This window comes from Dreissena polymorpha, chromosome 12 (assembly GCF_020536995.1).
Source record: "Dreissena polymorpha isolate Duluth1 chromosome 12, UMN_Dpol_1.0, whole genome shotgun sequence".
NCBI classification, from domain to species: domain Eukaryota; kingdom Metazoa; phylum Mollusca; class Bivalvia; order Myida; family Dreissenidae; genus Dreissena; species Dreissena polymorpha.
In genome coordinates, this window is record NC_068366.1 from 53,285,210 (window position 1) to 53,313,013 (window position 27,804).

Sequence of the window (27,804 nt, forward strand, 5' to 3'; positions counted from 1 at the left end):
ATAAACCATGCATGTTTGCATGGAGTGTGGTAAAAAGTGTAGAACGACCAGAAGATAATGATGATCACTTGTATATGTATCTGTAGTAATAATTATTTCCAGACCAGAGTTTCCCCCATGACCCAAGCGTGTGGGCTGGCCAGGGGTTCCCTTTTCTAGGGGTGGGAGGGTTGCCACCGTCTGGGAGTGACTGCTTTTGATAGTACAAGAAAATGTAGCAATTAAGAAATTATAACTGTCCAAAGTCCAATACCTCTATACTTCATGTGTCTTTGTATGCATTGTTTTTCTTTGATGCATAACAGAAATATACAAAGCACATTGATTTACATTATTCATTAGTCAATAAATCATTTTGTCTTACTAATGTTTTAAATCTAAAAAATAACCACAATAATACAGATCTTCAAACCTTAATTAGAGATTTTGGCAGTGACCATGACCTTTGACCAAGTGACCCCAATTTCTATTGGGGTCATCTACTGTCCAAGTTCAATGCACATGGGAAGTATCAAGCCAATCGTCAGTTTGTTGACGAGTTATTGATTGGAAACTATTTTCACACATATTGTGACAGTGACCTTGACCTTTGACCTCATTTTCAATTGGGGTCATATACTGTCGAAGGTCAATCCACATGTGAAGTATCAAGTCAATTGGTGAATTCGTTGAAGAGTCATTGATCGGAAACTATTTCCCCACTGATTGCGACAGTGACCTTGACCTTTGTCCAAGTGACCCCAATTTCAATAGTGATCATCTACTGTCCAAGGTCAATGCAAATGTTAAGTATCAAGCCAATCAGTCAATTCATTGATGAGTTATTGATCAGAAACGATTTTCACACTTATTGTGATTGTGACCTTGACCTTTGACCTAGTGACCCCAATCTCAATCGAGGTCATCTACTGTCCAAGTGCAATGCACATGTTAAGTATCAAGCCAATCGGTCAATTCGTTGACGAGTTATTGATCGGAAACGAACTGGTTAACCAACAGACCTACCAACAGACTTACCGACCAACACCTAGCAACAATATATCCCCTCTTCATCGAAGGGGGGCATAAAAAGATAAAAACACTATGTAGCTGCAGCTAATTCAAATGCATTAAAGAATGTAATATTTTGAGACCCAGCTTTAATGTGTTCAGTTGCAACCTGATAATTGAATCGTATAGCTTTCCATTTAACCAATTTATGACATGATGGGTTGCTGATTAAGTCATGTAGCAGCAATTGAGAGAGGTCTGTTGACCATCCCTGATTCAGATGGGGTGTTGCCTGTAACATTGTTTCATGCAATATTGACCTGGGGAAAGCCCTCTTGATAACAAAGCCTTGAATAAGCTGACAGTCCTTTGCTCTACCAACGCTCTTAGCTCTTAGCCAAAATGGCTTCTTTAACAAATTTAACATGATCACAGAAAGATATCACAAGTCTTTCCCAAATATTAGTTACACAAATACAGATGTAGGGTTGAAGAGAAAGACATTTGATTTTACTCTCTCTGATTTGTTTTTATTTTTATTTGTTAAGATAATATTCATATCTAGTGATTTTTGTGAGGCAAACAAGAAAACAACTAAATCTAAAAAAACACGTTTCATTTTCCACCTGATTTGGATGGATAAGGGAAGACCAATGTGAGTATTTTGTTGAATAAGCATTACTAGTAACTAATGCAACTAATTCAATCAAGGGCCACAACTCCTTCCCAAGGGAGACAAACTAATCAAGCTCATGGTTACATGTAGACTACGGTATGCATACATTCACTGCAAACACAGGCAGCTTTGCTCTGTGAAAACAGGGTTTAATGCATGTGCATAGTATTGTCTCAGATTAGCCTGCGCAGGGACCACACTGTAATAGTATTGTCTCAGATTAGCCTGCGCAGGGACCACACTGTAATATTTCTTTATTTAAGAGACTTTTTTAAACAAAACATTCCATATGGGTGAAAAGTGTTATCCCCGATTAGCCAGTGCAGACTGCACAGGCTAATCTGGGACCACATTTTACATACATTCATTAAACCCTGTTTTCTGAGAACCAGACTCACAGGCAATCATACGGGCAGAGAGCTGTGTGGTAACTTACAGGAATATAGTTAGCATTTATGTAATCAGTGGTCGGATCTTCATCATCTAACTGCTGTAACTTCACGCGGCTGTGATCAACTTAATGTCGCAAATTAAATAAAACTTAAAATCAACAAAGCACAACAAACAAGAATATATATAAGGCAAAAAAACAACAACATTTATTTGTTAAATAAAGTGGGAAAATGCCAGTTATGGTGAGATCGTTGTTATTCTGATAAGAATCTACAGTAACGTTAAGTTTTTGAATAAAAATATTCTTTGCAGTATCAAATAATACTTATTTAGGTTAACCGAAAGTATATAAATGTGAATATTGAAAAATAAATTAACAGGACATTTTCTTGTAAAAAAGTTATAGAAAGAATTCATCATACCAAAAGTATAAACACAAATTTAACTGCTTGACCAGTGCCCAGTTGCTCAAAACTTTAACAGCTGGTTAAGGAACAGCTTATAATTTAAGACCTCAATACATTTATTATTATCAAACATTTTTTTTAAATATTCGAGTAAACAAATTTGTTATCCATTAATTTATATGTTAAATGGTTTACTATTAAGTCACATAAATAACTTGATCCAAAAGTTATTTGCTATTAGCTTCACTGTCCATTAAATCTTTGAGAAACAAGTCTCAGGTGTAACTTACATGGTAAGATGTTCACCCATCTGTTCTTGGCCTTGTTGGGTTCCAGGTTAGAGGCCTCTGAGCTTGTGTGGGCCTCAATGTGGGCCCCTTTCTTCTTGATGTCCTGAAATACACATTCATGAAATAATTGATTACGCAATTCAGTTCTATATATGTATACATGATCACTATTTTTAGAACTTGAACATTTGACTTAAATACTCTTTGTACATGATCCCTATTTTTAGAACTTGAACATTTGACTTAAATACTCTTAAGTCTATATTCTGATTAATAACGTGTGCTACACATTGTTTTCTATGAAATTCAACCCAAATATTTGTTTCTTAAGCACGCGTGATAAAACTTTTAAAGCATTTTTATAAGCTACTATTTGACTGACCAATCGCATGACATAATTTTGCTTATAAGATGTTTAAACATAACAAGAGGGCCAAGATGGCCCTAGTTCGCTCACCTGAAAGGAGTCGGTTTATTTAATCTTTACCTAATGTCAAACATGACCTAGATATTGACCAGACAGACATCCTGGTCAAGTTTCATCATTATTGAACCAAAACTCTGGCGTAGGGAGTGTTTTTGATTTTTGTAAGATTTGAAATGGTGACCTATATTTTGAGTTGACCCCCCAAACATCAAACTTTGCTTACAAGGATTTTGTATAATATAATATAAATTTGGACAATCTAAGGGCAATAATAATGGCATTAATTATGTGATTTTGCTCATCATCAAACTTGACTGAGATCTTTCAGCAACTTTGATAAAGAATGCTTGAGAAATGTGAATGCTAGAGTATTTACAAACCAAATGTGGACGGACAGACAGCGGACAAAGACCAATCCTAAAACCTCACCTGAGCAATCAGGTGAGCTAAAAAGTGTGTTTCACCAATCTGAGCCATTTTCCAACTTGTCCAAGAAATCAATAAAACCAATGTATTGACTAAATTTCACGATGATTAGGCAAAAAATGTGACTTCTATAGTGTTCGATCACAAGGTTTCTCTCTATATAGTCACATAAGGAAAACTGCCCCACCCCCCTGGCAGCCATGTTTATTGACCCATCGGGACCATTTGCAAACTCATCTGAGATATATATAAAACAAATCTATTCACCAAGTTTCATGATGATTGGGCAAAAAATGTGACTTTTTTAGAGTGTTCACAAGCTTTTTTTTACTACTAGTATATAAATATAAGAAAACTGCCCCCCCCCCCCCCGGCAGCCATGTTATTCAACTGACCGGAACCATTTTCCAACTCAACTCTCGTATCAAGGAAACAAATGTTCTGACCAAATTTCATGAAAATTGGGCAAAAAATGTGACTTCTAGAGTGTTCACATGTATTCACTATATACATATAGAGAAAAATGCCCCGCCCACTGGCGGCCATGTTCATCGATCTGGACCATTTTCGAACTTGTCCGACATATCAATAAAACCAATGTTTTGATTAACTTTCATGATGATTTGGCAAAAATTGTGACTTCTAGAGTGTTTACAAGGTTTCTCTATAGCCATATAAGGAAAACTGCCCCACCCACTGGTGGCCATGTTTTTCAATGGACAGGAACCACTTTTGAACTCAACCAACATATCATTAACACAGACATAGAGACAAAGTTACATGAAGATTGGGCATTAAATGTGACTTCTACAGTGTTTACAAGCTTTTTCTTTTTTTGATCTAGTGACCTAGTTTTTGACCCAACATGACCCATTTTCATACTCGATCGAGATTTCATTGGGACAAATCTTCTGACCAAGTTTCATGAAGATCGGACAATAAATGTGGCCTCTATAGTGTTTACGAACAAATGTGGACAGACGGACAACGGACAAAGACCAGTCACAAAAGCTCACCTGAGCAATCAGGTGAGCTGAAAACAAGAGCTGTCACCATAGGATGACATATGCCCCCTATAAACGCTTTGATAGAAGTTATAGCATTTTTCGAAACCTAAACGCAGATTTCGAAACCTAAACACGAACCCTTACTTCAAGGTAAAGGTCACAGGGGTAAAAAATTGTGTGCGTATGGAAAGGCCTTGTCCATATACACATGCATACCAAATATGAAGGTTACATCTCAACGGCCATAGAAGTTATGAGCATTTTTCGAAACCTAAACGCAGATTTCGAAACATAAACACGGACCCTAAGTTCAAGGTCAAGATCACAGGGGTAAAAAATTGTGTGCGTAAGGGAAAACCTTGTCCATACACACATGCATACCTAATATGAAGGTTATATTCTTAAGGGACATAGAAGTTATAAGCATTTTTCGAAACCTAAACACAGATTTCGAAATCTAAACACGGACCCTAAGTTCAACGTCAAGGTCACAGGGGTAAAAATTTGTGTGCGTATGGAAAGGCCTTGTCCATATACACATGCATACCAAATATGAAGGTTATATCTCAAGGGACATAGCTAGAAGTTATGAGCATTTTTCAAAACCTAAACGCAGATTTCGAAACCTAAACGCGGACCCTAAGTTCAAGGTCAAGGTCACAGGGGAAAAAAAATGTGTGCATTTGGAAAGGCCTTGTCCATATACACATGCATACCAAATATGAAAGTTATATCTCAAGGGACATAGAAGTTATGAGCATTTTTCGGAACCTAAACGCAGATTTTGAAACCTAAACGCAGACCCTATTTAAAGGTCAAGGTCGCAGGGGTAAAAAAAACTGTGCGTATGGAAAGGCCTTGTCCAAATACACATGCATACCAAATATGAAGGTTATATCTCAAGGAACATAGAAGTTATGAGCATTTTTCGAAACCTTAATGCAGATTTAGATGGAAAGGCCTTGTCCATATAAACATGCATACCAAATATGAAGGTTATATCTCAAGGGACATAGAAGTTATGAGAATTTTTCGAAACCTAAACGCGGACCCTAAGTTTAAGGTCAAGGTCACAGGGGTTAACAAGGGCTGTTTGTAAAACATGCATGCTCCCCATATGGGCTGTCCGTTGTAGTGGCAGCCATTGTGTGAATATGTTTTTTGTCACTATAAACATGCATACCAAATATGAAGGTTATATCTCAAGGGACATAGAAGTTATGAGCATTTTTCAAAACCTAAATGCAGATTTTGAAACCTAAATGTGGACCCTAAGTTCAAGGTCAAGGTCACAGGGCTAAACAAATGTGTGCGTAAGGAAAGGCCTTGTTCATATACACATGCATACCAAATATGAAGGTTATATCTCAAGGGACATAGAAGTTATGAGCATTTTCGGAAACCTTAATGCAAAGTGTGACGGAAAGACGGACAGACGGACAGACAGACGGACGGACGGACGGACAGTCCGATCACTATATGCCCCCGTTTCTTCAAAAGGGGGCATAAAAACCTCCAACCTCGAATAACAATTAATACATAAATGAAACACAACTACACTGTATAATTATGAAAACATCAATAATCAAAGGGGAGTAACTACTGTATTCTTAAATGCAATAATTAGAAGAGTTGTCTCACATGTTACATGACCTTAATTCATGATTGTTTGCAAGCCTTTTTACTATGTAAATATAAGGAAAACTGCCACGTCCCCCTGGCAACCATGTTTTTCAACAGACCAGAACCATTTTCAAACTTAACTCACGTATCTAGGAAACAAAAGTTCTGACAAAATTTCAAAAATGTGACTTCTTGAGTGTTGACATGTTTTCACTAAATACATATAGAGAAAAATGCCCCGCCCAATGGCGGCTATGTTTTTTCACCGATCTGGACCATTTTCGAACTCGTCCGAGAAATCAATAAAACCAATGTTTTGACCAACTTTCATGATGATTGGGCAAAAATTGTGACTTCCAGAGTGTTTCTCTATAGCCATATAAGGAAAACTGCCCCGCCCACTGGCGGCCATGTTTTTCAACCGACCGGAACCACTTTTGAACTCAACCAACATATCATTAAGACAAACATTTTGACAAAGTTACATGAAGATTGGGCATGAAATGTGACTTCTACAGTGTTTACAAGTTTTTTCTTTTTTTTGACCTAGTGACCTAGTTTTTGACCCAGCACGAACTGGACCGAGATTTCATTGGGACGAAGCTTCTGACCAAGTTTCATTAAGATCGGACAATAAATGTGGCCTTTAGAGTGTTTACAAACAAATGTTAACGGACGGATGGACGGACGGACGACAGACAAAGACCAGTCACAAAAGCTCACCTGAGCAATCAGGTGAGCTAAAAAGATGTTCAGAAACTTTATGCTTACAAACACAATAAAATCAGCCAAAATAATCATATTATCATCACTATATGTTTTTAGACACTTTTCAAAAATAAAATGTAATTTTTTCAAATACTTTTTGGCAAAAAACTCTAACAAATATCATTCAAATGTCTCACACTTACAGAAGTACAGAGGTTCCTTTTTTCTTTTTTACCTATTGTTCAACAATTAAATCATTCCAAGTTTTTTGCAACTTTAACAATTAAAAAGTTATATAATGGTTTGAACATATGGAAATTTGTAATCATTCTATTATCAACTTCAGCAATCAATGAAACCATAATCCAAAGTTAAAATACAATCCAAAAGAGACCATCTGCAATACACTTCAACACCGTTATTTCGAAGTCGTCGGGACCGTAAAAAAAACTTCGGAATAACGATAATTCGAAATAAACATTTGACAGAAGACTTCTTTGATTCTGTAAAAATAAAACGTTGTGGAAGTCGCATGGTTCGGTTACACGCTTACTTAAAAGCGTAAACTAGTCATATAGCAATAGATTTCCACTTGTAACAAACGGAGAAATAAAAAGATTCTTTTTCTTGTTTTTATTTTTGTCTAATTACAGAACATATAAAATATAACGAATAGCACAAATTATCAGACATACAAACATATGAATACACTTTCGGAAATAAATTAACTTTTTTCAACTTATACACGATGTCTCTCTGAACACCAGCTTTCGCACAGACGACAAAGGTGTAATTATTGGCTTTTGACGCGCCACGACAAGGTGTGAAAATAAGCTCAGTATTTTGCAGTTTTTACTTCGGTTTAAAGATTGATAATAAGGTGCGAATTATAGTGTTGGGACCGACTGAATCACTTCGAAATAACGATTTCTTCGGTTTAACAAAGTTCGGATTAACAATGAAATTTTACATTAAACAAAGAAGAACCAAAATCGGGACCCGAAAAATACTTCAAAATAACGGTGACTTCGGATTATCGGTGTTTGAAATAACGGTGTTGAAGTGTATTTTTAACAATATTGCAGATGCCATGTTGTGGGACAGATTTCAAACATTAATTTCTTCGACTATAAATATTCATAAAGGAGGTTTCGAGTCTCCACTTTGGATCATTCTCAGTATCCTTTCTTAAGAAAACAAGGTCTGCTTGTACCAAAGAAAAAGACTCCAATATGGATCAATAAGCCAGAGGCTATTATGTAATTGAGCTCAAAAAATAGGTTTGCACTTAACAAACAGTGATGGGTTACACTCCACTAACCTCATACTGGTTAGACAGCAGCAGATTGGTGTCCTTATGCAGCTCCTCTAACATTTCCGAATATTTTGCAATCAGGATCGATCTAAAGATATAAAGAACTATATTTCAGTCTCCGCCTAAATCTGTCATAATGCATGTGGGTAAAGTGTCATCTCATATTAGCCTGTGCAGTTTGCAAAGGCTAATCAGGAACAACTCTTTCTGCTTTTATAGAATTTTTTGTTTGAAGGAAGTATCTTCTAACTAGGGATTGACCGATTATCTGAATATTCGAAAATCGTCAGAATATTCGAATCCAAAATTCATATTTGAATATTTTATTTTTATTGAAAGATACTTCTAAAAAGTAATAAGTACAGGTACACAGTAGCAGTTTGGGTTTAGTGCAGACGACTTTCCTGTATAAGTCATTGTTTGGCTAACAGCTGCCATCAAGTAACGAGATGATAATTGGCAAACAAGAGGGTATATGGAGAGGGACCAATCGCCAATTTACTTTAAATTTAGATTGATGCAAAATGCACATACTATTTTCTAAAAATCAGTCAAAAATGAAAATATATTTATGTGAAACATCAATGTGTATTGATAAGCATTCAATTGTCTGATATACAAAATCTGTGTTTTGGCAGGTCTTTTGACCTCAGGTGGTATAATACACAGTACATGTATCTTTGGCCTTCATTGTGCCACAGTTGGCTTTTATTTCAGTACAACACATCTATTAATAGCAATTAGCGACCTCTATCATAAAAACACCATGGTAAGAATGCCTGATAACATCAATAATTTGCTGATAATGTGTAAAAAACAACACTGGTGCACTCGAGTAGTAAAAGTGGATGTTGATAGGGGGCTAGGAAGGGATAAACAATGGTAAGTTTTAGCCAGAAAGACCTTAAAATAGAGAAATTTAATATGAATTTAAAGAACGAACGTCGTGTTTTACAAATGTGAGGACAAATTGTCTCATATCAGGACTTTTGGCCAAATACCCCAAAAGTGAGACTCTCCCACCGATAACAGGACGTATGGCATGTTTGTTTAAAATGCTTTATCCATACATTAAATCGATGATTATCTTATCAGAATTTAGTTACGTAAATATTAACCAATTAAATGGCCGTGGTTCTTAACTCCAGAAAAAATAGCAAAACAAACGCAAAAAAAAAAAATATTATCGATGGGAAGTAATCAATAAGAAGAATTGAAATAAATTAGAATTACAGTAATTTTTTTCTGGAAATATCTAATATCTTAGGAAAGTAAACAGTATTTATCTAAAAAGAAGAACATAATGATCAATGACCTTTTTTCAAAAATTATTACTTTATCAAGTTTTGTCAAGCTTAAAATATGATACGATTTATAGTTGTACTTGTGCCAATCAGGAATAGAACATTGCTCCGGACTGTCATAAGTTCGGACATTTTAATATAAGCTTTAAAAATCGTAAAATTCGAATACAGTCAAAACTGACCTAACGGTCACTTAAGAAAAACAGTCAACTGCAGACAACGGTCGGTTTGGAGTCCCCCGACGAATATCACTCTATTACACTTGAGAATAACGGTCAATCGTCCATAACAGCCAGTATATTCCACTGTGAACTAAAAACAACCGTCACGCGGTAGTCGTATCTTGTCGCGAAAAGTAAAAACACAGCAAATCATCATTTGTCTGTCTATTTTGCGGGTAAAACATCTGATAGCGTTATTTGCCTTTGATATGATAAAAGCTGCCAGCTGCTAGTACACAAATAATAGGGTGTTGAGAAGGTTTGAATTTTGGGGATAATTATGGGGGTATCTTCAAAATAAATGTTGTCAGAGTTTGTCTCACCATTATAATTGAATTTGCATTTTTATTGCATGAAACAGGTGAAATTAACAATAAAAATGTGTATTAGTGGCAATTATCGGCTGAACGCATAACGCATGAGGGCTTGACAAAGTCAATTGATCTTTATCGCTGAGAATGTGTTAACAAGGGACAAAACTGTCACAAAACCAGGTTTTCAATTTGAAAAAAAAAGTCTGATAAAGGGAGACAATGCAAAATGTGCATCGTTTCTAATTGTTCCTAGTTACCCCCCCTTGTGTCAAATTCAATCTATTTTTAGTTGTGGCGACCTTGATTTCAATTTGAAAAAAAAGTCTGATAAAGAAAAATGTCTGATAAAGGGAGACAATTCAAAATGTACATTGTTACTGATTGTTCCTAGTTACCCCCCGTGTGTCAAATTCAATATATTTTTAGTCGTGGCGACCTTGACCTTAGAGATATCTACATTATTCTTTTGCATGACATCGCTTCTAATGAATTGTGAATAAATATAAAGAGTAATTTTAAAATCTCACCATGAATGACATTGTTATGGCTCAGACACTTAGATCATTTATGGCCTTTGAACTCAAAGTGTGACCTTGACCTTGGAGATGTTGACGTAATTCTTTCGTGCAACACACTGTCCAATGATGGTGAACAAATGTGCCAAATGATTTCAAAATCTCACAATGAACAACATAGTTATGGCACGGACAAGCTTGTTCCAACTGCCCGCCCGCCGACATTCGCCAATCTAATAACCAGTTTTTTCCTTCAGAAAACCTGGTTAAAAACAACATTTAGCTGGTGAGTGTTTTTATAAGAAGGCAATAAAAGGATTAATAATGGTCTAAAAGGGCAAAATACACTGAAGTGCAACATTTATAACAAACTTTAGGCATTTAGGAAAGAGGATTTGAACATGTTTGTATGAGGTTGTTTGAATGGACATGCTGTTTGTGCGATGTTTGCGTATGAATAAATTTGTACAACAATTTGGCGTTTTTTTCTATGGATGAGAACGATACATTTGCATCGTACTTTCGGTTTATAACAGTGAATCCACTTTTATACTTGTTCGGATGCGACGTCAATGGCATGTGACATGCTTAATTTACTGAATGAATCAGATGCATTTTAACAATTATACTATCTTTGAGAGAGTTATTGATTTAGTTTAACAATATGACATTAAATCAATTTATAAGATATTATTCTGTCTTATTCAATGTAAGTTAATTATGTTAGTATGCTGAGTTATTGGCAATGAGCCTTTTTTACACTGTATGTAAACGGCTGGGTGGGGTAAGGACGTGGCAATACTACCAACTAACCAACCATCTTAAAATTGTGATTGGGAAACAACGGTCACCTGTGTAAAACGGCCACTTTGGTCATTGCCCTTGACTGACCGCTATTCTCAGTTTTGACTGTATACTCGAATAATGACAAACGAATATTCGAATAACATTTTCAGTATTCATTCCCATCCCTACTTCAACATGAAATCCAGTCTTAGAGAAAAGTGTTGTCCCTGATAAGCCTACGCTGACTGCTAAGGTTAATCTGGAATGACATTGTTCGCAAATTTTTTAAGCCCCCCCCCCCCCATCATTTTCTCAGAACAAGGCTCAGAGGTGTAAGGTCCTGGAAATACTGGCCCTCATTGCTAGTAAAATTTGTTTGGTAAAATCTGTCTGCCCATGGAAAACAATTGCACAAGGTCCACAATTAACTTCCAGAATAAAGGCCTTCATTACCGGTAAAATATTAATGTCAATTGAAGATTTGAAACTAACTTTCTGGCAAATTTGAGTTAGGGCCAGTAATTTTTGAGTCACTATCAGACCTTGAGGTTAGTAAGAGTTTTTGGACTGATTAGTAAGCTGTCAAGGTTAAATATAATTGACTTTTATCCCATTATCGCCTCTGCATTGACCAAAAAAGTGTTCAATACAATTGTTATTGCAATAGTTTCTGCTCATTTATAAGAAGCAAATGCTCACACGTAAAGAAACTTGTCTTTTTATATATTTATTTTTAATGGGTTTCCTTCAGTGATGTTATAAATAATGATTGAACAAAATAGGATAAATACAATGTAAGGGAAGTATTGATTAAACAAGAGGGCCACCTGAGAGGAGTAGGTTCATTCAATCTTTACCTAATGTCAAACATGACCTAAATATTGACCAGACAAACATCCTGGTCAAGTTTCATCATTATTGAACCAAAACTCTGGCGTAAGGAGTGTTATGTTTTTGTTTGATTTGAAATGGTGACCTATATTTTGAGTTGACCCCCCAAACATCAAACCTTGCTCACAAGGATTTTGTATAATATAATGAAAATTTGGACAATCTAATGGCACTAATTATGGCATTAATTATGTGATTTTGCTCATCATCAAACTTGACTGAGATCTTTCAGCAACTTTGATAAAGAATGCTTGAGAAATGTGAAAGCTAGAGTGTTTACAAACCAAATTTGGACGGACGGACAGCGGACAAAGACCAATCCTAAAACCTCACCTGAGCAATCAGGTGAGCTAAAAATTGTGTTTCACCGATCTGAGTCATTTTCCAACTTGTCCAAGAAATCAATAAAACCAATATATTAACTAAGTTTCACGATGATTAGGCAAAAAAATGTGACTTCTATAGTGTATACATATCGAGAAAATGCCCTGCCCACTGGCGGCCATGTTTTTTCACCCATCTGGACCATTTTCGAACTCGTCCGACATATCAATAAAACCAATGTTTTGATTAACTTTCATGATGATTGAGCAAAAATTGTGACTTCTAGAGTGTTTACAAGGTTTCTCTATAGCCATATAAGGAAAACTGCCCCGCCCACTGGCGGCTATGTTTTTCAATGGACCGGAACCACTTTTGAACTCAACCAACATATCATTAACACAGACATATAGAAAAAGTTACATGAAGATTGGGCATTAAATGTGACTTCTACAGTGTTTACAAGCTTTTTAATTTTTTTTTACCTAGTGACCTAGTTTTTGACCCAACATGACCCAGTTTCAAACTCGATCGAGATTTCATTGGGACAAATCTTCTGACCAAGTTTCATGAAAATCGGACAATAAATGTTGCCTCTAAGGTGTTTACAAACATTTGTGGACGGACGGAGGACGGACAAAGACCAGTCACAAAAGCTCACCTGAGCAATCAGGTGAGCTTAAAACAAGAGCTGTCACCATAGGATGACATATGACCCCTATTAACGCTTTGAAAGAAGTTATAGCATTTTTCAAAACCTAAACGCAGATTTCAAAACCTAAACACGGACTCTAAGTTCAAGGTCAAGGTCACAGGGGTTAAAAATTGTGTGCGTATGGAAAGGCCTTGTCCATATAAACATGCATACCAAATATGAAGGTTATATCTCAAGGGACATAGAAGTTATGAGCATTTTTCTAAACCTAAACGCAGATTTCGAAACCTAAACACGGACCCTAACTTCAAGGTAAAGGTCACAGGGGTAAAAAAGTGTGTGCGTATGGAAAGGCCTTGTCCATATACACATGCACACAAAATATGAAGGTTATATCTCAAGGGACATAAAAGTTATGAGCATTTTTCGAAACCTAAACGCAGATTTTGAAACCTAAACGCGGACCCTAAGTTCAAGGTCAAGGTCACAGGGCTAAAAAAATGTGTGCGTACGGAAAGGCCTTGTCCATATACACATGCATACTAAATATGAAGGTTATATCTCGAGGGACATATAAGTTATGAGCATTTTTGGAAACCTAAATGCAAAGTGTGACGGAAAGACCGACAGACGGACAGACAGACAGACGGACGGACGGACAGTCCGCTCAATATATGCCCCCTTTTCTTCGAAAAGGGGACATAAAAACATTCAACCTCGAATAACAATTAACACATAAATAAAACACAACTACACTGTATTATTATGAAAACATTAAAAATCAAAGGGGAGTATTTATTGTATTGTTAATTGCAATATTTTGAAGAGTTGTCTCACATGTTACATGACCTTAATTCATGATTGTTTGCAAGCCTTTTTACTATATAAATATAAGAAAAACTGCCACGTCCCCCTGGCAACCATGTTTTTGAACAGACCAGAACCATTTTCAAACTTAACTCACGTATCTAGGAAACAAAAGTTCCGACAAAATTTCATGAAAATTCGGCCAAAAATGTGCTTTCTAGAGTGTTGACATGTTTTCACTATATACATATAAAGAAAAATGCCCCGCCCACTGGCGGCCATGTTTTTTCATCGATCTGGACCATTTTTTCGAACTCGTCCGAGAAATCAATAAAACCAATGTTTTGACCAACTTTCATGATGATTGGGCAAAAACTGCCTTGCCCACTGGCAGCCATGTTTTTGCAACGGACCAGAACCACTTTTGAACTCAATTAGCATATCATTAAGACAAACATTTTGACAAAGTTACATGAAGATTGGGCATGAAATGTGACTTCTACAGTGTTTACAAGTTTTTTCTTTTTTTTGACCTAGTGACCTAGTTTTTGACCCGGCACGACCCAGTTTCAAACTCGACCGAGATTTCATTGGGAGGAAGCTTCTGACCAAGTTTCATAAAGATCGGACAATAAATGTGGCCTCTAGAGTGTTTACGAACAAATGTTAACGGACGGACGGATGGACGGACGATGGACAAAGACCGGTCACAAAAGCTCACCTGAGCAATCAGGTGAGCTAAAAATTAGTTGTCTTGAAAAAAGTACAAAAAACTCAACAACTCGCCATGGCTTATTGTTTTGGATTTGTTTACACTTTCTAAGCCTTTCAAAATAAATTAATCTATATTAAACTCTATCTTATAGTCCGCATTATATCCAGCACATAGGCTGATGAAAGCCCTTATCTATCAGTTGTCTATGGGTCAAAATCACTAAAACCCCTTACCTATCAGTCATCTAAGAGTTCAAAATCACCATAAACCCTTACCTATCAGTCATCTAAGAGTTCAAAATCACCATAAACCCTTACCTATCAGTCATCTAAGAGTTCAAAATCACCATAAACCCTTACCTATCAGTCATCTTAGAGTTCAAAATCACCATAAACCGTTACCTATCAGTCATCTAAGAGTTCAGAATCACTATAAACCCTTACCTATCAGTCATCAAAGAGTTCAAAATCACTATAAACCCTTTACTATAAGTCAACTTAGGGTTCAAAATCACTATTAACCCTTACCTATTAGTCATCTAAGAGTTCAAAATCACTATAAACCCTTACCTATCAGTCATCTAAGAGTTCAAAATCACCATAAACCATTCCCTATCAATCATCTTAGGATTCAAAATCACTATAAACCCTTACCTATCAGTCATCGAAGAGTTCAAAATCAACATAAACCCTCACCTAGCCTCAGGGCATCTTAGAAGCATCTTAGGATTCAAAATCACTATAAACCTTTACCTATCAGTCATCTAAGAGTTCAAAATCAACATAAACCCTTACCTAGCCTCAGGGTACCAATTCTCGAACGGAACCAATTATCGAACGATTTTTATAAATTATAAAATTTACTCACGGTGGAATCGTTGAATTTGAAATCGGGTTCTATTTTAAGTAAGTCCAATAGGAATATATTATATTGGCAAACTTCCAACTTGACAGCCTCTTCTTCGTAAACGCAACTGCAGACAGTTTATTCATTGAACCAAGTAAAATTTTTAATATTCATGTATGACCAGATGAATGTGTGGTTAATTCAGGTAGATCATAATAAGTCATCAAAATGTTTTGCTTTATAAGATTCTTACAATATGAACGATGTTTTCATTCACCTTTAAGGCTTTTTACTACCTTTCACTTTGTTTACAACTGTCAAAATGAGCGATTACATTCTTGATCTTGCCCTGTTTTCTATTTTTATTTTAATAGATTAGGTTGCAAAGTCGTGTTATGGTAAATTCGTACTGAATCCAACTCGTAACTCGGTAACATTCAACCACATTTAGGGAGAATCATTTTATCCATAAATATAATATATCTATTTAGATTTTCTTTTTATTTCTTTTTGACAAATTACATGAAGAAAATCAAATAAATACTCAGTCTGTGCTCTACAAGCAGCAGATAGAGAAGTCAAATAAGGAAAATGTTTGTCCATAGTATCAATTAATTAGTATTAATCTTTTGATTAAATTAACAAAAAATATTGGTAATGATTATCCACATCAGTTGCAATGTTAATTAATTTATTTTACCAGTTAATGTGTGTGTGTTGAAAATGTCTGATGGCTTTCTTGAGTAAACTTCGATAATTGGTTCCAAACGGGTTGCAAAATGCAAACAGAACCAACTTCATTTGATCAACGGTAAGGTCGAGTTATAAATGCTTGTTTTCTTTAATTTTTATAGTTTCAGAATGAGAAGTCTTTTACCTGAAATATCAGGTTAAATCAATTTAAAAAACTTGAAACAATTTGACAAATTAAATAAAATCAGCAAAAAATCGCTCGAGAGTTGGTACCCTGAAGCTATCAGTCATCTTAGGGTTCAAAATCATGATAAACCCTTACCTATCAGTCATCAAAGAGTTCAAAATCACTTTAAACTCTTACTATCAGTTGTTTATGGGTCAAAATCACTATAAAACCTTACCTATCAGTCATCTAAGAGTTCAAAATCACCATAAACCCTTACCTATGTCATCTAAGAGTTCAAAATCATGATAAACTCTTACCTATCAGTCATCTAGGAGTTCAAAATCACCATAAACCCTTACCTATCAGTCATCTAAGAGTTCAAAATCACTATAAACTCTTACCTATCAGTTATCTAAGAGTTCAAAATCATGATAAACTCTTACTTATCAGTCATCTAAGAGTTCAAAATCATGATAAACTCTTACCTATCAGTCATCTAAGAGTTCAAAATCACTATAAACCCTTACCTATAATTCATCTAAGAGTTCAAAATCACCATAAACCCTTACCTATCAGTCATCTAAGAGTTCAAAATCACTATAAACTCTTACCTATCAGTCATCTAAGAGTTCAAAATCATGATAAACTCTTACCTATCAGTCATCTAAGAGTTCAAAATCACTATAAACTCTTACCTATCAGTCATCTAAGAGTTCGAAATCACTATAAACCCTTACCTATCAGTCATCTAAGAGTTCAAAATCATGATAAACCCTTACCTATCAGTGTCATCTATGGGTTCAAAATCGCTGTCACTAGACCCTCGTCTGCCTGTAAATCGTTGTTTCCACTGAATACTGAAATATTAACAAAAATAATGAACAGGGCAGTTCTCCTTATTAGCGGGGTATTTGAGTAATTAAAGATTTACTCTTTATAATGTGGCAAACATCATTAAAAAATTGACAAGTAACCTAAAGAAAAAAATAAGTGGTATACAGATCAACATTGAAAAACTTTTTATTGATTATTAATTTACTATTTTTTTAAACAAATAAAGTTCTGCAATCAACTTTCTGCATTTAATTAAACTCAATTACCACTTTTCAATTTTACACACACATTTATATACTCTAGGCATAGAGATAATGAGATAATAACACTATTTTACTAAGCCCAATGCTATACGAAGCTGTTGGAACACTGTCACAGATAGCACAGATAATGCTCTAAGCATTTGTTTTAAATAAATATCCTCATTTCATTTTTGAACAATTTATTATAACTTATGGCAAAAATTCTTTATTGTCAGTTTCAGATTTTGAAAATTCTGGATCATAAAATTGATCAAATCTGGACCGGCAATAGTACACATCAATTTCCGATTTAAAAATATTTTACAGACCACATAATATGTATATGTATATGTATAAACACATATTGAAATAAGTAAAAATTTAGGTTTTGTGACTTTTTATACCACCTTTGTATGTTCCAATCTGAATCAACCTTTTGGAAAACAAGACACAGTTTTCCATTTAATGAACTTCATATAAATCTTTTGAACTAATGCAAATTGAACAGGTATTGAATTTTATTATATACCTGTTTAATGCTTTTAACAAAATACAGGTTGTATCAATCATTGAAATAAAAAATCCCGTATTATGCTACTCGCTGTTTCCAATTCCGTATTACCATACTAGCTGGACTACTTTCTTGGACCCATTTAATGACGTCACATTACGCGCACCTAAAATAGGAAACCCCCATATTACGCAATATATTACGTGGTACATCGTGTGACGTCATTTCTGTGACAAAACACAATAGTTTTATTTAAACTCTCTGGAATTTAAGGACATGTCGGACGTGGTGTTTTTTAACAGTAAACTTTTTGTTTAAAAGGAAGAATGCAGAACGTTTTTTTGAGTGTGTGTTTATCATGCATTAATGTAAATTTCGATATGAATACAATAAACTAGTGTGGTTTAAAGACATTGGAGAATAGAAGTGGAAGTGCATATTGTTTCAACGCTTTTGTTATAAACATCGGATCAAAGTTGTCAACTTAATTGTAATAAACATTAGATTAACGATGTCATTAAGGTTACCATGTCGGAATCCTGTGTTTTCCCGGTAAATATGTTTACACGGTAATTTACATAAACTGTATTCATACGCATCTAAAACTATGGCGTACCGTTTAAGTCATTGTTTTGTCACTTTTGTTAAAGCAAAAATACAGTTGTTAACTGTTTTTGTTAGTTGTTGTATATAATAAAAGGAATATTAGGCTAGCCAATTGTTCCAAGAGTTTGTATTCAGTCTCGTAGCTTGTGCTATTTTGCATCACACTCGAGGCTCCGCCTCTCGTGTGATACGTCATCACACAAGCCACTCGACCGAATATAAACTCTTGGAACAATTGACTAGCGTAATATTCTGTATATAGTCCAATGAGCGTCACAAATGTAACAGATAGGAGCCACGTCATGCAAAAAATGGTCTCATAAAATATGTGCGCAGTCTGGTCAGAAGCTTTGCTGTCACTTATTAAGTCACAAAAAGTTTCATGGTCTCATAAAGAACAGCTTATCTCTTGACCAGACTGCCCAAGCTAGTCTGGGGCAACGCTGGCTGCATTTAGAATAAGACCCATTTTCGCATAACCCAGCTCATATTATGAGTTCTTACGGATCTATAACTCCTCTTTTCCACAGCACAGCAAAGGCAATGATGACGGCAGCCAGGACGATGGCCACACAGACACCAACTATCACACCACTTTTATCTGCTGGTTTTGGGGGTAGGGGCTGGGTAGCAAAGGGGCCAAACGCATAGCCAACTCTGCATAGTGTTAAAGTACATGCAAATGGGGAGACCCTGAAATATAATGTTAATATTGTTGACTAACAACAAGCCAAGTTAATGTAAGTAATAACTATAGGTAACATATATTATTGAAAATTAAACCACATTTCACAACATTCACAGGTAAGGATGCGCTTGTAATTGTATGTATACAAATTATAAGAAAACATTTGATTAAGAAGTTCATAACATTTACATATTTTTAACACTAATTGTCCAGTATGTTGGCAAAAGCCTCATTGGTATTAGGTCAATCTAATATTTTATCTTTATTTATATAGAATTGAAAACTTTTATCAACAAGAGCACCGCATACGGGTGCCAACGCTCGGCTGCGGGTGCAGTTTTGAATAAATGAAAGCTTGTCAGATTTTTTTTTTTTTAGATGTCACAGTGACCTAAATTGACCTAGTGACCCAAAAATGGGTGTGGCGCGTAGAACTCATCAAGGTGCAGCTATATATGAAGTTTCAATATTGTAGGTGGAAGCACTTTCATTTTAGAACAAATGTTCAAAAGGTTAACAAATTGTTAAGGTTTTAGCACAACGCTGACAGCAGACGAGCTGGCTATGACAATACCTCGGGTTTTCTCCAAAAACAGCCGAGCTAAAAATTGATAGATTCCATAGCTAATGAATTAATACAATGCTGAGAATGTCCATATTTAAACATATTCAAAATTCATTTCAAATGTTCTTTTTTCAGTTAATCAAGACAAGATACATGTATAACTTAATTAAGTTCTGCCTTGATCCAAATAGCAAAGAAAGTTTCAAGGAAAACTCTTTTTTTTAAACATATAATATCAAATATATTCATTTTGATAAACAATGGTAGATGGTTCCTTACAAACTGTGTACTTCAGAACATTTAACACTATGATTGCATGTTCAATATCCTTTTTTCAAAAATGGTTAATGGTTTTACCTGAACTGAGTGTCTGAAGGCAGTTTACCATTACAATATTCAACATCACAGGTTCCAGTGCCAATGATAACTGTGACATCCCCTGCAAAATAAAAATACAGGTTTATATTGTTATAACAGAATCAGTTTTACATGTATTACATTTGAAAGCCAATATACAATTAGTTGCATTTCAATGATTTTAAATAAATCTGAGAATTTAGGAGTACCCATTTTATTAGTATTCATAAGTCTTGTGAAAAGCCGTGGGTATAATTTGATTCTACCTCGAACATACTCAAATTTTGCATATATTTTAATTCAAAACAGAATATACAGAAAATTCTTACTGCATATAGGCATTTTTCTGAGTTCCAATGAGAAATAAAATGTATTATAATAAATATTATTGTATGTTTTGTTATTATTCAACATCTATACAATATTTATAGTCAGAAAGCTACTTTATCACATGCCATACCCTGTGTCCCATGTAATATAAACATTACATATATTTTATCTTACACATGTTTATTTTATGCTTTCCGGTGGTTTATAGAGAAATATCAGTGAATCAAAACTGATAATTTCACTGCTTCAAACAATGAAAATTATCAGTGAAAATTATCGATAATTTTCACTGTTTGTGTTAAATGACGTCATTTTTTGACGAAATGACGTCATTTTCCCAGCGAAATTCTTTGTTAAACTCTTTAACAATGTAAATAAACTGTGAAAAAAAGCATAAAATAAAAAGAACATTTGTTGGGTTCGGTGGATTATTGATTCTAATTCACTTGTGATCATATAAAACATATATTTTCTGTGATCACTCGTAAATTAAAATCGATAATCCACTGAATCCAACAACTATCCTCTATATAATATACTTTTTAAGCGTTTTCATTCATTCAATTTGGCTTATTTTTTGTTTATTGACCAATTGCATTTTGTTATTTTGCTGAAATGACGTTGCAACATCAAATGACGTCACGAAATGTAAACAACATTCAGGATTTATCATTATGTTTGCGCAAATATTGATTTAATTTGCTCATTTAAAGGTGAACTGTCGATTTTATAACGAAAAATGCATTTTTATAAATATGTATATTCTAAAACGAGTGGAATCATCAAGAGCTATGGCAAAAAATATTGCGATACTAAAAAACGATGTTTTTGTTTTCCGTAAACCGCCCGGGTATTTCCGCCACCTACTTTGGTTGTGACGTCACAGGCACTCAACGCGCATGACTCGGATACACGTCCATTGTTATTACGAATCGAAGCGTGAACAAATCGCGCTTAATCAGTTAATGTCAAATTTGACACTCAATAGATCTATCATGTTAGCATAATACAATTCTTTAACACAAGTTTTATTGAAATCGTGTGCTTTCTCTGTATTTTTTGCATGACAATCGTTATTCGATATGGTTCAGTGTGTTGCTTTCGGGTGCAAAGAACGTGAGGAAAAGGGAAAGAAGGTTTTTTTCCGTTTTGCGAAGGATGATGTTACTTGTAAGAAATGGATAAAGGCAGTAAATTCCAGGAGAGTAATCGATGAGAGACTGGTTGATTTCAAACCGAGTAAGGCATCTAGATTGTGCTTGAAACATTTTGACGACAGTTGTTTTTTTTCATCCTCCAAGTGTTATGCCTGGCTAGTGTTGGAATGGAGTTAAAGCTCAAGCTCAAAGCTGGTGCAATTCCAACGATATTTCCGGAAACAGAGGCATACAAAGCTTCAAAGAAAGCTCCTCTAAATCCCAACGACCTTGGACCAGGGAAGCACAACCGAGCGAAGTATGGCGCCTATTCTAAAAGGAACCGGTAATTATGTTTCTAATGACTAATCTATGCTTGTTTATTTTGATATTCACAGTGCTAAATAATGTTAGTCCGATTAGTCAGCATATTATTACAAATGATTTCAAGACATTTAAAAAATGCGTTGACATCTGTTTAGAAAATAATGCACAATAGTCTCTGATGTTTATTTCAAATACTGGTCAGGCTAATACAAAGGAGAGGAAGCTGTACTGTAGAAATATTGTTTGACCTATAGACTATAGTATTCTCACACATTGTTTTGTCAAACATTTGAATCCGCAAACAACTTATAAGTATTTCTTCACAATATTAACCATGCATTATATTTGAATAAATTATATTAAATCAATAACATAAAGGTGGTCTTATAAGCGCAGTGGTTGATATGTGTCCTTCTCAGCTAGGTGACCTGAGCTCAAGGCCATTTCCTGTATATTGTTGATTAATGTCAGAGCTGTTGGTGGTCAACATACAGGATGGATTAGGTTTTTCTGGATAATGAGCCTTCCACTCAGAACACATCCGCAAAAAATGGAAATCTTTCTGTACCAAGTAGCTGGAAAATGCTGCTTATATGATAATTCCAATTTCATCCACACTTTAACCCTTTGCATGCTGGGAAATTTGTCGTCTGCTAAAATGTTGTCTGCTAAATTTCTAAAATTAGCATTTTCTTCGATTTTTTTCAAAGAATACTATCAAAACAGCAAACAGTTTGGATCCTGATGAGACGCCACGTTCTGTGGCGTCTCATCTGGATCCAAACTGTTTGCACAGGCCTTCAAAATTCGGTTCCCGCACTGAAAGAGTTAAGAGTTAAAAGTCTAGTCAGTTTATAAGGAATGCTGGGGCACACATGGGTTCGATCATGTACAGCCTTATGCCCAGTATGGATATGCCTAATTATTTTACCTTTTAATATATATTTTTCAAAATTTTCTTATATTTGTATGCATGTATGAATTAATGGCTTAGTGACAAACAATTAATTAAAACACTTCTCTTATTAATAAGGAAAAATAGGTTAATCAGTGGAACAGCTTTAAAACTGACAAAAACATTCCATTTGATAAATAAATAAGACTAGCTAACTCACCAAAAATATTCAAAGTATAAAAATAATATTGGGCTTATTTCAATTACATTTCCATAAGATAAGAAAGTATGAGAGAATCCAAGTGCTGGTAAAACAATAATTATGTAAACTTTCTTATACTGATTTATTGAACAAAATAAAAAAAGTACTGTCTATTACACAGATGATTAAAAGACATTGTAAAAGTAAATTTGAATAGTATTAATAAAAATATTAATAGTATTTACTAACACCATTCAGCATGCTGTATTGAATTATTCAGATAAAAATGTAAATTGAGAAGGGTTTTGTGCATGGACTGTAATTATTTGTACAATTTATTATTTCTTAAACAATGAACAGCTTGGCATTTCTCTGAAATAATATTCTCTAGATTCAATTAAATATAACAAAGCACATGATTGCTTTCTTAGTTTCTTAAGTTTCACGAATGACCATGGTTACCAGTCAAATTGACACCAGTTACCAGTGTTGTGTATTAATCCATACAGAACTGTGTCATGGAGTTTATGGCTATTTGGTTGTTGAATAGCGCCTTATCTTTGGATATATCACAAGATTATGGTAGAACACAGTATGGTTTCAAGATAAAAGATTATTCCTAGCCCAATTAAATCAACAAACAATCATAAAATGTATTACTATCAGACCAGTGCCCTAGCTTAGCTAACCAAGGGGTGCAGTTCCAAGTCCACCCAAGGTCTCACTATGCCCTACACCATGCTCTTGTTTGGATTTTATCATATGATTATAAAGGAAGTTGTTTTTATCAATAAATTAATATAAATGTTCAAACTGAAACTAGTTTTATTTATAATAGAAATTGTGTTTTCAATTAACAATCATGTTATTGGAAATATTTTCTTAGTAATTATAATGAAACACATGCTTTTATATTAAAAATATGCAAATGAGATAATATGGCTTTGTGCACTGAAGAGCTCTTTTAAGAATTAGCACCCTTCAATTTCAAAATCCAAAAAGGAAACTGATCAGACTATCCCCACTACCACTCAAAGGCTAATGATTGCAATATATCTGTCGCGTTCTGAGAAAACTAGGCATAATGCCTGTGCGTAAAGTGTGACTGTCGTCCCATATTAGCAGTCCGCACAGGCTAATTAGGGACAACACTTTCCGTCTTAACAAGATTTTCAGAAAGAAGGGACTTCCTTTAAACAAAAAATACCATTCCAGCGGAAAGTGTCATCCCTGATTAGTCTGTGCGGACTGCACAGGCTAATCTGGGACAACACTTTACGCACCTGCATTATGCCCAGTTTCTCAGAGTGCGACTCATATTATTTCAAAGTTCAATAGCATAGTTTGGCTTATATTAAGTGATATAAACATTTGTGTCATTCTGTCATTATTCTGTTTGAATTTATAAAAAGTAACATGAAAATTATTTGTAGGACCCATATTCATCATGTGTGGAAGAGTCTGTGAAGAAATGTCTTGTGAACAGTCGCCTGTTCGGATCAGTTATCCTGAATCACATTTTGATAATGTGTATTCGCAGTCACCACAGACATCTGAGGTTCGTAATAATGTCAATTAATAATTAGTTTGTTTAACAATCTCCAAACAATGTCAATTATTAATAAGTGTGTTTAATTATTTCCAAACAGCCTGTTTTTTTATGTGATAGGAGTTACATATTTACATTGGCTTGAAAAAAAATCCTCTATTCTTGTGATATAGTTTTTATTCTTTATTTTCTGTTTCTATTCATGGCTAAACTTTCTATTTTTTTATGCTCCCAAAGGGTTGCATATAGTTTTTGAACTGTCCATCAGTTCGTCCGTCTGTCAGTCTGTTAGTCCGTCCGAAAACTTTAAAATTGGTCATAACTTTAGCAATATTGAAGATAGCAACTTGATAATTGGCATGCATGTGTATCTTACGGAGCTGCACAATTTGAGTGGTGAAAGGTCAAGGTCAAGGCTATCCTTCAAGGTCAAATGTCAAATATATGCTTCAAAGTGGCGCAGCAGGGAGCATTGTGTTTTTCTGAAAAATGCAAAATGTTAATCATTTCAGACGGTTGTATTTCGGCCAACAGAACATAAGGGATTCACTGTCAAACCACAGGGAAAGGACTCTCCTATCCTAAGTACAAGGCTGGACACCATGTGGTTAAAGCAGTTAAAGAGAATTGCACTTATGGTAATGTATTCATAATGAATTTTATTGTATAAATAATAACCACAGATAGCAATATTGAATTATCTTGTTGAAGAATTTTGTTTTTGCACATAAAAAAAATACATTACAGCTTACAGAAATCACCTGAACTTGTCCAATATGTTGAAACAAAATTTAGAAATTATAATTCTAAAATCTGGTGATTATTCTGAATGTAAAACAACATTAAATGTATTTGCATGTTGAACTTGTTGAGTTTTTAGAATAATCTTGATACAAGTCTCTTTTTCTGAACAGATAGTGAAATTATCTAAAATACCAAAATAAATACATGAGTTTACATGCAATCTTTTATCAAAATGTTTGGTTTCTTAAAGCAATAGATTTCTGTAATACATGGTTGAAGACAACAATACAAAAAACATTCATTGTTTATTATTCTCTTATAAGAAGGAACAATTTATCAATAATTATAATTTATTTTAATATAACTTTCAGACTATGTTGATGAACTGATGGCAGAGCTGCTTAGGATGAAAGAGGAGTACAAGAGCGATGCCAATGCAAGGGCTGCCTCTGGCAACATTCTGTTTTCACCGCCACCCCTGTCTTCATCTGCAAACAGAATCCTGAAGTCAGAGGCTGTGCAGAACCATCGTTCGCGATTTAATTAGCGAACAGGGATGGAAATTAGTGGTTGCCCGTTTTGTTGTATAGTTATCTATTACTTTTAAAGAAAGTATTGGTTACACATGACACTACATAGTACTGGGCGCGTTGAGGCTTACGATGGGAAACCAAAAAACTATAGATGGTTGTCCATGTGGGCAACTAACTGTAAAACGTTAGTTTCCATCCCTGGCGAAGCAAAATCCAATGTATGAGTCGGACGGAAATCTCTGGCTGCCACAGTGCATGACGGAAGAGGTCGTCGGTCCTTCTTGCTCAGACGGTGCCAAATCCAACGAGCCAGTCTTCTATATGCAATGTATCTGTATACTCTGAAGTTATAAATGTATAAGGATACCATTATGATAAATATTAGTATGTTTAGTAAAACAAAGGTACTTTTCAACTTGACAATTACACAAGCCATGCTGTGGCAGATTCTTACTTAAGTTTACAGTTTAACAAACTTATTCAGCTTGAATATAATATTATATAATAATATTTTACTGAAAATATGTCAGAAATCAGATTTTGTAAGCAACTTCACATCATGTTGTAGCAGGTTGTTATTATAGTGTACTTTTTAAAAAATTAAACAGCTTGTATTTATATTTTTATTTCAAATGTTGAAAAATAATAATGAACTGGCATTTGTAAGTAACCAAAAATCATTGTATAGCAAATTGATACTTCATTTTACAATTAGATAACCCAGTCATCTTGTATACCCGCGTATTTTAATGTTGATTAAAATTGTTGTCTTTTTTATGTTATTTATCCACCGCCAGAGGCGGAGGGATATTGTTTTGGCGTTGTCCGTCCGTCCGGCACTTTTGTGTCCGGAGCCATATCTTGGAAGTGCTTTGGCAGATTTCCTTGAAACTTGGTACGAGTATATATCCCCCGCCAGAGGCGGAGGGATATTGTTTGGCGTTGTCCGGCTGTCCGTCCGGCTGCCCGTCTGTCCGTCACTTTTGTGTCCGGAGCCATATCTTGGAAGTGCTTTTGCGGATTTCATTGAAACTTGGTATGAGTACATATATTGATAATAGGTTAATGCACACCAAATGGCATTGTACACCATCTGATAATAACAGAGTTATGGCCCTTTGTATCTTCAAAAAAATGCTTTTTTAGTGTCAAATAAAGCACTTTTGTGTCCAGAAGTATATAGGCGGGGGATATCAATTCAACGAATTTGCTTGTTTTATTATTTGTATCAAAACATATTTACAGTATGAAATACAAATGACAAGTTCACACAAAACATTGTGTTATTTAATGTCTACAGTGTATTTTCTTTACAAACAATCTGTCCTGGTTTCATAAACATTTTTAATAATTAATGACAACTTACTCATGTATTGGTTCTTCATCACCGATGGGACCATTTACATCAAGGAACTCATAAAACGAAACATCAATGACATCTTGATGTAGACAGTTAGCTTTGAAGCCAGTGTGCTCAGTTATGCACTTTACCCCTGCCTCGTCCATCCTTTCCATCAGCTCTGGGTATTCTGTGCAGCATTTGCACTCAATCTGCACACGATATGGTGTGCAACATGAACATGCACACCTGAAAATAAAAGAAATACGTCGAATTGCAATACAGACATTCCTTCCTAATCAGAACAGGTTCAAGTATCCGTTCTAATTATAATAATTAGACCATACAACCTAGTCATATTCAACAAGCTTGTACTGTAGAATAACAATCAAAGAATAATTTTTATTTTTGCCGACACCTGCATGTAACAAAATTATATATTTACCA

General features: G+C 34.9%; 1 protein-coding gene across 1 annotated transcript in view; it reads right to left on the minus strand.

Moving 5' to 3' along the window:
* Nucleotides 1-27,804, minus strand: part of LOC127852618 (receptor-type tyrosine-protein phosphatase beta-like) — a 73,346-nt gene that overhangs the window by 16,472 nt on the left and 29,070 nt on the right. The window contains exons 14-19 of the mRNA XM_052386569.1: nt 20,303-20,384; nt 19,197-19,385; nt 17,279-17,356; nt 8,269-8,350; nt 2,757-2,859; nt 2,103-2,182 (exon numbers count right to left, since the gene is read on the minus strand). Coding sequence (XP_052242529.1) covers nt 2,103-2,182; nt 2,757-2,859; nt 8,269-8,350; nt 17,279-17,356; nt 19,197-19,385; nt 20,303-20,384 — 614 coding nt within the window. The remainder of the gene's footprint in view (nt 1-2,102; nt 2,183-2,756; nt 2,860-8,268; nt 8,351-17,278; nt 17,357-19,196; nt 19,386-20,302; nt 20,385-27,804) is intronic.